This window comes from Eupeodes corollae, chromosome 1 (genome assembly GCF_945859685.1).
Source record: "Eupeodes corollae chromosome 1, idEupCoro1.1, whole genome shotgun sequence".
In the NCBI taxonomy this organism is placed as follows: domain Eukaryota; kingdom Metazoa; phylum Arthropoda; class Insecta; order Diptera; family Syrphidae; genus Eupeodes; species Eupeodes corollae.
Genome location: NC_079147.1, coordinates 241177437 through 241189506, shown reverse-complemented (window position 1 = coordinate 241189506; position 12070 = coordinate 241177437). Strand labels below are relative to the sequence as shown.

Genomic DNA, 12070 nt, shown 5'->3' with positions numbered 1-12070 from the left:
CATTACTTTTGTTTTCAATTTCATTTATGTAATTAATTTCTAAGTAGTTAAAACTTTTCAATAACATATAATTAGTAATTACAAATCTTCAACTACATTTTAAAGTAATTGAAAAAGTGTATTGACTTATAAGTAATTGTACCATTGAATATTATTTTTATTAATTTTTTAACCAACTCGGACACAGATTATATCCAATAATCTACCCTTGCAACGCTACCTCCCATCATATCCAAATTAAATTTACAAAAATATATATTCCTAAGTAAACTTCCCCACATAAATAAAATAACCACTTAGAAAAATTATGAAATTCAGCAAAAATAAAATCGCATGAAGAAAATGAATTTGAAATAAAGAAAAATATGCAATGCAGTTTTTGACATGAAAAAAGAACAGAATTAGAATGTTTTGAATGCATCCAGACAATTCGATGGACTGTGTGTGGTTAAAGCCAATTTATCTGTTCAATTTTAAAGCCCCGCTTATATGGAGCCCAAAATAAAAATAAATATATATAAAAGTGAGTGATAAAAACGAGTTAAAATAAATGAGATTTGAAATTAAAAAAAAAATATATATATAAAAATATAAATAAAAGATGAAATTAAATGTGAATTTTTATTTCGTGTGTGAAAATAATCGAGAGCGCAGCCAAAATGCGATACAAGTAATGATGAAGGATTTACGGAAGCATACAAAATCAGTGTACTTACATATCGCTTGGTAGAGTTTCTGGACTAGAAGAGCGTTCGTTCCATTGGGATGTTTGCATTGCTGAAAGTGAACAGAAAACAAATTTATTTAAAACGAGGAAATTTTAAAAAATATGCCACGAATCTATTAAAAATCTAACAAAAATCGAACAAAAGCATTGAACTATATAAATTCAATTAAGTACGGAAGAGATTAATGCATGGTATGTTTTTGATATTTTTGTTTTTGAAGTTCTTAAAAAGTGTATTAGGTCCATCAGTTTTTAATGGGTATACAAATGTTAGGGGTTCACCGGGGAATTATTATTAACTTCACATAGAAAGTTATTGTAATGGGTCCGATTTGTCGAATTGAATATTTTGAAATTTCTCGACGTTTCAAGGTCCCTAGAGTCGAAAGAAAAGATTTTTAGAAAGATGTCTGTGCGTGAGTGTGAACGTTTTTTTCGTTGTCCATAGCTCAAAAACCAGAAGAGGTAACGACTTCAAATAAATTTTGTTATACAGATAATAATGCAGAAAGATGCGGAAAGGGCTCTCAAGAAAATGCCGTGGGTGTTTTTTTTTTGCCATAGCAGTTTAAAAAAAAGGTGAACATTTTGGTTTACCCTAAAAATCTAACGAACCAACGACGCTAGACTTCAATTAAATTTTATATAATATATTGTAACGCGATACCAAACAAGTATATTTTTGAAAAAAAAAATCCATATAACGGTATTTTATAAATGAAAAAAAACTGAGAAAAAAAAATTCACGTCGAAAATTTTACGAATAAGAAATGATTTTATCTCCAAAACAATTTTTTGCATGACGTTTTTAACATCTCGTAATATTTTGAGAAAAATCAAATTGACAGTTTCTTTTAATAAAAACAAAAACTTAAAAAAAAAATAACTCAAAGTTGGTAAAAATTGAATTTCGACTAAAATATTTTTTTAATAACTTCAGATTATGGCTTCAAACTTATTTTATCTTATAAAAAAATATTGTTTTAAACATTCGTTAAAGTTTTGAGAAAAATCCAATTGACAGTTTCTTTTATAAAAAATAAAAACTTAAAAGAAAATTTAACAAAATTTTGTAAAAATAGATTTTCGACTTAAATATCTTTTCAAAAATTTGAGATTATGGCTGCAGACTTATTTTATGTTTTAAAATATATTGTTGTCATTACTCAGTAAAATTTTAAGAAAAATATAATGTTTTTTTTTTACAAAAAATTAAAAACCTAATAAAAATTTAAGAAATGGTACTTAAATTGGTAAAAATTGGTTTTCGACTAAAAATCTCGTTAAAAAAACTAGATTTGAAATAAAACTATTTCATTACATGCAAAATTTTGTTGGAATTTTAAAATTTCTAAGATTAACTCAACTGACAACTTTTTTAATAGAACACGAAAACAAACTTTAAAGAAAGACCATTCGACAGACGGGATGTGAAGTTATTAGTGTTTGTCGCACACCAGCCTCTTTTTATTTTTAAATTTGTAAGTGATGATTCTTTTAGCAGATATTATGTAAATTTTAAAAACAAACTTCAATATTCGATATGAAGGAAAATGCGAATTCAATTTAAATTGTTTTTATTTTTCAATATAATCTCCCCTAACATCAATGCATGTGTTACATCTTGAGATAAGCTTTTTTAAACCCTCAAAAAAATAAGTTTCCTCTTTCCCTGCAAAATACCCATTTGTTGCCGACTTGAGTTCTTTATCATCCGAAAATCTTTTTCCACGAAGACATTTTTTCAAATCCGGAAACAGGAAGTAATCACTAGGGGCAAGGTCTGGACTATAGGGTGGATGTTGAATTTCTTCAAAAACACAATCTCACACAGCAGCCTTGGAAACTCGCGCCGTGTGAACAGGAGCGTTGTCATGAAGAAGCAACACACCCGCTGCGAGTTTACCCCGTCTTTTCTTTTTAATTTCCCCCCGCAAATTATGCAAAGTGGAAGCGTAGGATTTGGCGTTGATGGTTTCACCTTTTTTTTGTACTCAATGAGTAAGATTCCCTTTGAGTCCCAAAAAACTGTGGCCATGAGCTTCCCGGCAGACGGAGTGACTTTGAACTTCTCCGGGGGTCTGTTCCTTTTTTATGCCACTGCATGGACTCTTGTTTGCTTTCAGGATCATAGTGGTGAACCCATGTTTCGTCCCCAGTAACAATCCGATGCATAACACCGTCCGCGTTCTCACTACACATCTCCAAAAGCTCTCTACAGCATGCGATTCTCACTTTTTTTCTGAGGCGCTGTGAGCATTCGTGGCACCCACCTTGCACTGACCTTTGAAAGGTTAAGATGGTCATGAAGGATGGTGTGAATGGTACCAGTCAAAAGCTTGGTGATCTCTGCCATCATTTTCACCTTTATTCGGGCATCCTCGAGAACAAGTTTTTCGACTTCTTTGATGCTTTCTCCCGTTCAAGAACTAGCCGGGGCGCCGGAAGCGGGGGTTAGCTTTGTCACAGTAAAAACCATTTTTTAAATATATGGCTGTTCATAAAAATAGCAGTGCATGACAAAATACTGGATCTATTACGTAAGAATTAAGAAAAACTGTAATAAGTTATATATAAGTATACAAATAATGTTAGCTTACAACTAGTTCTTTGTTGCATAACCATTGTTTTTTATGATGCTTCGGGTCTACATGGCACCGAGTCCACTAAAACCTGACACCTCTCGACTGGTATTCCGTTCCACGAATCACGCACTGCTTCCCACATTTTTTTCGACTTCTAGGGTTTTGCTTTATGAAGTTCGTTCTTAACATCCCCTCACAAATCGGCGATGTGGTTAAGGTCGGGGATTGCGAGGGCCACTCCATGGCCCTCTTTGGGTCATAGTCTTGTTGGTATAGTTGGTATACCCAAACCAAAGGCATTTCCTCTTCAGCATAGGATAACATAACCTCTTCGAGAATTTTCACATACACGGTTGCATCCCTTATACCCCCCCTGCGATAAATAGGTCCGACCCCGTAATATGAAAAGCAGGCCCATATCATAATTTTTCCTCCACCATGCTTCACTGTTTCTATAGTGTACCGTGGATAGTATGCTGCAGTTTAGGGGTTTCTCACTATTCTCGACGACCGCGACCCTTGGACCCAAAAAGGACGACTTTGCTTTCATTGCTTCACAGAACATTCCTCCATTTCTCTTTTGTACAATCTCTATGCGCTTTAACAAACTCCATTCTCTTTGCCACATGCCTCTTCGTTAAGAATGGTACCTTGCAGGGACTTCGGGCTGGTAACTTCGCTTCTAAAAGACGTCTTCGTATGGTGACAGCGTTAACATAAGTTGAAATCCATTTCTTATTTTCCTAGAGTCTATGGAAGGGTTCCGTTTTGCTAACTGAATCATTTTTTTGTTAGTTTTTTCAGTAGGCATCCTTTTTCGTTTTCGGTTTATTTTTTTCCATTTTAAGGCGTTACTGACTATTTTTGCTGAACAGCCTTATATATTTTCGTAGGTTTTTCCCTCGAAACGCTATTTAAAAAATTGATTTTTTATCACTTTTTAATTATAAAATCAAAACCACTGCTATTTTTATGAACACAACTTTACTTTACTGCCGTTATTGATTGGTGTGCAATAAGGGGCCAACCTAATTTTTCACTTCTTTTTGAAATTCATGTCGTTAAAAAACTACTTAAAAGTTATTTCAGCACAATTCAATATCACATTTGAAGTCAATATCTTTGCTTATTATTAATTTGTGGATGACGAAAAGTATTTTAACGTCTTTCTAAGAAATCTTTAATCTAGTTTTAGGGATTTTGAAACTTCAAGAAAAGTCAAAATTTGTATTTCGATAAATCGGACCAATTTTGTTTGTATATATTGTGTGCGTCCTTAAGGGGTTATCAATACCCTTATAATGATTTTACACATTGCTCGCAATTAGGAAAGAAGGATAGGATTAGGAAGGAGAAACCGATGCAATTTCTTTTGAATGTCTGCACATTGCAATAATTCGAATATATATTAAGCCTGGTAAAACATTTCTCATTCGTGCAGTGCGGCTAAAGAAGAAATCCCTGTACTTCACAGTGCGTCCGAAATTGGGCTCAAGGATGAAGTGATGGGCATTCCTAGCAATACGGGTATTATTGTTTAAGGGGAGGAATGCAACTTTCTATTTCACTAGAGCATTGTTTATAAAAACAACGATAAACGATGGTAGGCATGAGACCGTCCGGTGGTGTTCAAGAGAAGCAAATATCTCAGTAAGAGAACGATCTCCTATCATTTTAATAGCTTTTTTTCAAATCTATCCAAAAGACTCAAGAACGTTACTGGGGCACTAGCCCAAGTATGAGAATCATACTAAAGTTTTGGACTAATAAAAGGTTTGTAAATTATAGCCAGATCAGAAGGGGTAAAAAACTATTTACACAGTATGAGAAAACCTAAACACTTAGCAGCATTTTTGGCAATGTGGAATATGTGATCACTTTACAGCAAGTTGTTTGTGATGCTCATAAGCATAGTCCAAAAAGTCTCCGTATAGCAGCCCAATTTAAGTGTTTTTATTGAAAATAGGAACTAGAAATAAATGTAAGAACCGAACTGGCACCATTAAAAAAAAGTTAGTTTCCACCTTTACCTTTTTGGACTATCTGTAACTAGAATGCAAGTAGAATGCAAGTCTCAAGATGCAAGTACCACCCATAGATAGTAATTGGGAAGGGTTATGTTTTTTAGACAGTAGAAAGCATTGAGTTTTCGAAGCATTCAATTCTACACGATTTTGTATTAATTTTGGACAATGGTGTTCAGATCCGAGGAACAAGGATGATACCCAAGAAACGAATAAGAAAATCTGGGGGTACTTTCATCAGCGAAACAATTAAGTGGGTTAGATGTTTCAGAAAGATTGTAGAGGATTAGCATAAACCTCATCTTTTACGTTATGAAAGAAAATATCCTAAATGTGTTAAATCACAAGATCTCGGTGGTCATGAAATTTGTACTCCGAAATTGCTATTGTGAACTGTAATTGCAAAGCTTCCACAATTTTTTAGAGCCTTTTTCTCAAATTTCGATGGATGACTTCTTTCTTAACGCGGGTTATTCAAAATGAAACCCCTTATTTCTTCTAAAATGCTTGGCTTTATTAAAAGAATTAAAATAAGCACAGCGAAATTAGGAACAATTCTAACACAACCAATACAAGTCTTGAATATTAAATGGGCCAAAAATGTCGATTAAAAACATAGCTTTTATTTGCGCGAGTAACCTATTTAAAAAGCAGAAAGCTGACAGTGTCGAATCACTAAGCTCATGAGGTTCGAGATTTTAACGAAAGTTCTAACCAAGAGATTGAAAAAGTTTAAATAGAATATATGAATGTAAATGAAATGCATGTTTGGAGTATTTTTCGAATCAGTCGAATCAGAGATTTTTTTAACACAAAAACAAAAGTATAGTGTTGCCATCTGTAAAGTTGTCGCATGAGCTTGAAACGCCTTCAATTAGATTTTCAAATTATATGAAAGACAAAGATTGGTTGGTTGTACATAAAAATTGGTTTAAGTTGAGTATTTTTGACCTCCACTTTTGCAGGATATTTTTTTTGTATTTTCCAATTTGCAAATGAATTCAAATTTGTTTTCAAATGAAGTTATCGTATATCAAAGTGGAGATAATTGGGGTGGCCTCGTTTTCCACTAACCCTACCTATTATACACCATTATTGGGATTAACTTCCTGCAATTTTCTAGAAGGTACATATATGAATATGTATAGTTATGTCTTTAATTACCCGCTAAGGTAAAAAAAACCATTTATACTCCCGTCCACTCGGGAGTTTCAAATAATAAAAAACACAACACGAAATTTTTTATTTAGTCTTTTAGACTTTTTATTTAAACTTTATAAATTTTTACGCGGAGACAATTATTTCTAAATTACAGTTTTAAAGATTAATTTATTGAAGCTTCTGGTCCCTTACCGTGGGTCGGGGGAAACCATAGGCTTATACGAAGTTATGAATGAAATAGACGACTCATCGACTGTTACAGACTTATTTATAACCAACCGATCATCCCCATTCTAATATTCTGATATACGATCAATACATGATCTAACGGGAATGATGGTGACACAATCGATAAGATGTGCGAATCAGCACATTTATGTTTACAGCGAGTAATTGTTTATGTTACTCGCTGGGAAGAATTTTTATCTGTTTAAGATTTTTGTCACTGGTCATTGACGGAAGTTATTGTTTATATTGGACGGCGCCGATAGCTCGATGGCTATATCCGTCCATCACGTTAAGTGATATTGTAGGTATGGTGGTGGTGTATGTCTGTGACATAACTCCCCCCTCCTTAAGATTCTCCTCCGGAGAATAAGAGTTTTTAACTTCAATATTTACGTTTTTGTTAATTTTCCTTTTACGAAGGATGAAAATTATTATTAAAATTGCAAATGTTAATACAGCTATTGTGCTGAATGAAATATTTCTAGTAAGAGAATGAGAGTACCTCATTTCTTCAATGATTTGTCTATTTTTTATGTTTTTAAGATGCAACTCTGGCATAGAAATGTTAATTGAGATATTTCCTATTTTAATTTCGTTAAAATTCGGTATTACAAAATTTTCATTGATGGTTACAGTTTCATAACATATTTCATTAATTTTTATTTTACAATTTTCAAAAATTATTAGATTATGTCCCCTTAAATAATTTTCATATTGATTACAATTATGCTTAATTTTAGTTTTTTGTATATTTTTTACAATAATTACATTATTTGTTAATTGCTTTATTTCTTTTTCTTTATTGATTTTATAATTACATTCCGCATTTTCTGTTAGCAGTTTTGATATACAATTTTCTTTTATTCTTTTTAAATTTTTCTTTAACAATGTTATTTTTTCTTCGTATTCAAAGAATGAATTATTACTTAATATTACAGTGTAATATTTTGAATCTAATTCTAAATATTCTTTATTTGGTATTGGCTCAATAAAGGCCTTATAAAATATTTGCTTAGAATAGTTTGGAATTAATACAACAAATACTATTTTATTTTTATATAATAATGCTGAACTTTTAATCGACATTAAATCTTTAATAGTAATATTATCTTCGGCTGAGAAAATGTCTCTGCCTAAAATGTTTAATCTACATAACATCAGATTTTCTTTTACCCTCTTAATCTGCTCTCTTAACAGTTGGATGTCGTATTGAATTTGAAATACGTGTTGAATGTGTTCGATCTCATTTAAGTCTGATTCTACTTGTAGCGATATATTTGAAATTTGATCATTAATTAAGTTTTGTTGTCTATTTATGTGGTCTGTTATCGATTTCATTGCATTAGTTAGTTCGTCATTTATTTTTACCTGATCATTTAGATCTTTTATAGCATTTTTATTATTTGCTTCATTAACTTCTAATTTTTCTTTTATTTCTAACTCGTCGTCCGAGTCCATTGTTCCTGCAATCCATTTAAGTCCTTTCCCTACTATATTCAATAAACCTCTTCTCTTCCTATAATGTGGTATTAAGCTGTGAATTTCTTTTTCTAATGAATTAAAACTGTGTAACATTGTTGGAAAATGATCTGAGTAACTTAAGTTAAAAATGTTCTGTTTGATTATGACCAAATTCTCTTCCCAATTGTTGGTATCAATTATGTGTAATATTTTCCTATAATTTGTAATAACTTGTAATTCCTGGTCTCTAATTAAGATATATCCCTCTCCGTAGTTTAAGTCAATTACTTCTAGTCTTTGTCCAGTTTGTCCATAACTAAGTGTGTCAAGTCCTTGTCCTGATATTGTCCTTAACGTCAAAAAGAGTATAAGTGTTGTTTTAAGCACTTCCATCTTGTTCCTGAAATTTTCGAGGTCTTTTTATTTTACATTTATGGTATTGTTTATTATTAGTGGCGAAAACTGTTACTTTATTATTTCTCTGTGTATAATATTTTTTAAATCTTGGTTGTAGCTTTCTTGAGTACCTTATTTTATGATACAATCTGTCTTTTTCTTTGTATTCATTAGGATCATTTCTGTTTATATTTCGTTTTTCTATTACTTTATTTTTCTTTTCACATGTGTCTAAATAAGCTTTGTCTTCTAATGCTTCTGGTATTCTCCTATAAAATAATTCAAACGGTGTATATTTTGTTGCACTACAAATTGAGTTATTATATGCAAAAATTGCTCTTGGTAACGCTTCATCTGTTGTGATATTATTATGATTTTTTAATATTCTTAAATGTTCTAAAAGTGTTGAATGGAATCTTTCTACTGGAGAATTTGAGTTTGAGTTACTTATTGTTGTGAAATGCAAATTTATTCTTTCATTTCTTAAAAATTCCTGAAAATCTATTGAAGTTGCTGCTTTTTCCTGATCTATAACTATTAGTTTTGGTTTGCCGAATGTACTTATGTATTTGAGGATAGCGTCTTTTAAATGTATTGAATTTCTAGATTGTAGTTCGTATGCTTGTGCAAATCTACTATATTTATCAATAATTGTTATTATGGGTTTACCTTTTTGCAAAAAGAAAATATCTACGTGAATGATATCTAAAGGATTTTTTGGTGATTCTGTGCTTTCAAATTTTGGTTTTGAAGGGTTTCTGTCATACTTTTCGACTTGGCATATTTCGCAATTATTTATGTATCTTGTTAGTTTTTCTTTTATATTTGGAAAGAAATATTCGCGTTTAATACGTTCAAAGGATTCTGTTATGCCTCTATGATTGTTTTCCTTATGTAAATTTACAATAATTTCATCTTGCTCTTGCTCATTTTCTACATCTTTTAAAATTCTTGTACACCTTAATATTTTAAATCTTTTTGATCTGTGGAAATGGTTTTTAAACACATTTTGTATTTGAAGGTATAATTGGAGATCTTCCACGTATATAGCATTGGTGCTTTTAGGGTTAAAATGATTTTTTATAATTTGAATGATATCTATTTCTGTAAAATTTTTATACTTTATTGTCTTCCTAATTTTGTTAAAAATATTTTTAGTCCTAATTTGATTAGCTCCACTTCTAAGTTTCTCTATGATAAATTGATTTTTGAATAAATTTAATGGAGATTCTGATATTGGGATGTACCCATGGTCATCTTCACTAGCACTATGAATTGTAGCGTCAGTTGTTATTATTTCATCATGATTTATTTCAAGGGGTATTCTACTTAAAGCATCTGCATTACTGTTTATTTTACCTGGTTTATAGTCTACTTGGTAATCAAATTCTTCCATTTGTAATTTCCACCTTACTAATTTACTGTTTGGCTCTTTTAAATTCATAAGCCATTTCAAAGGTTTATGGTCTGTTTGAATTTTAAATTTTGTACCGTAAAGGTATGGCCTGAAGTATTTTGTCGCCCAAACTATGGCTAATAGTTCTTTTTCTATTGTTGAATAATTTTTCTCGTGATCGTTCAATGTTCGACTTGCGTAACATAAAGGGTGTTCTAATCCTTCTTGAATTTGAGATAACACAGCTCCTATTGCATAATTAGATGCGTCTGTGCTTAACAAGAATTGTTTACTAAAATCTGGGTATGCTAGAATTGGTTCTGATGTGAGCATGTTTGTACAGTCTCTAAAGCATTTTGCATATCTTTCGTTATTTATATCAATTTTTTGACCTTTCTTTAACTTTTCTGTCATTGGTTTTGTTACTTTTGCAAAATCCTTAATAAACTTCCTATAATATCCGAGTAATCCTAAAAATTGTTTAATCTGTTTCTGTGTTTTTGGGATTGGGTAATTTTCAACCGCTTCTATTTTCCGTGGATTTGGCTTAATACCATCTCTAGTCACAACGTGACCAAGGAACTCTACTTCTTCTTTAAGAAATTTGCTTTTTTCTATTTGAATTTTTAAATTAGCATTTCTTAGTGCTTCAAAAACTTTTCGTAGATTTTGAGTATGCTCAATGAGATTTTGGGAGAATATTATAATATCATCCATATAAATAAAACATATGACATTTATTAAGTCCTTTAAAATTGCATCCATTACGCGTTGAAATGTCGCGGGCGCGTTTTTTAACCCAAATGGCATTCTCGTGTATTCGTAATGACCATTATTAACCGTGAAGGCTGTTTTCTTGATATCTCGCTTATCTACCTCAATCTGGTGGAATCCCGATGCTAAATCGAGTGTGGTGAAATGGGAACATTTGCCTAACATTTCCAATATTTCTTGTATGTTTGGTATTGGATACCTATCGTCTATAGTTTTTTCATTAACTTTCCTGAAATCTATGACTAATCGCCATTTCTTATTTCCTGATGAATCATCTTTCTTAGGCACTATCCAAACTGGTGAGGACCATGGTGAACTACTTGGTCTAATTATTCCTGATTCTAACATTTCCTTTATTTGTTTTTGAATTTCCTCCTTGTGAACATAGGGATGTCTATAATTTTTTACATATACAGGTCGTTCGTCCGTAGTTTTAATTTCATGTTTTACCTTATTCGTAAAAGTAAGGTTTTGCCCATCTCTCTTAAATACATCTGCATATTCCGTTAGAATATCTTCCAGTTGCTCTACTTCCTCACTATCTAAGTGATTTAATTCTACTTGTGACATTAGATCATTAATATTTTCTGATTGTGCATCTATTCTGCAATAATTTATTTCTTCCTTATTCTTATTTACTTTTTCATTAAGTATTTCTGTCTTTTCGTTATTTTCGTTATTTTCATAGTTTATTTGCGGCTTTTTGCCTGTCCTTTTGAACTTAGGTTTTTTACCTTTAATATTCTTCTTAGTTTTATCTGGCTGTTTGCCTATCTTTTTTGTTTCATTTTCTCTTTCTTTTCCTTTTACCTCATCATATTTATTTGGTTGCATATTAGGAAACTGGTCAACTGCTAAGTTGACATCTAGAGATTCTTCTGCTGCTAAGCAAATATCTTTCTCTGGACCGTAAAGCCGTTTGGCTTTTAAAGGTTGTCGAACTCTAAAAGTTAGAGGGTGGTTTGTTTTGTTTTTCAACGTTAACTTTGCCAACCATTTCTTAGAACAGTATACGTCGTCTAAGACTTCAACATTACCTAAGTTTCGTTCTAATATTTGTATGTTACCACGTTTTTTATCTACGGGGATTTCAACGCAAATAATCTGCCTTGGTTCTAACTCATATTCATATGTCCTTACTATTGGTTTAAATTCCATTTTTAATTTAAAATGTCCTCTTTTAAGTTCTCCTTTCCCATAATCTACAATTATTTTGTGTTCACTAAGTATATCGTTTCCGATTATCCCGTCGAAATAATCATGAAATTTATGCAAATAAAATGTTACTACTGGGTAATCTAACCCGAATTCTTCGAAT

General features: G+C 31.6%; 1 protein-coding gene across 7 annotated transcripts in view; it reads right to left on the bottom strand.

Annotated features, from left to right (window-relative positions):
- Positions 1-12070, bottom strand: part of LOC129943113 (mitogen-activated protein kinase kinase kinase kinase 5) — a 206567-nt gene that overhangs the window by 31633 nt on the left and 162864 nt on the right. For all 7 annotated transcript variants that reach the window (XM_056052347.1, XM_056052348.1, XM_056052349.1 and 4 more), the window contains exon 6: positions 717-777. In XM_056052347.1, the coding sequence (XP_055908322.1) occupies positions 717-777 (61 nt within the window). The remainder of the gene's footprint in view (positions 1-716; positions 778-12070) is intronic.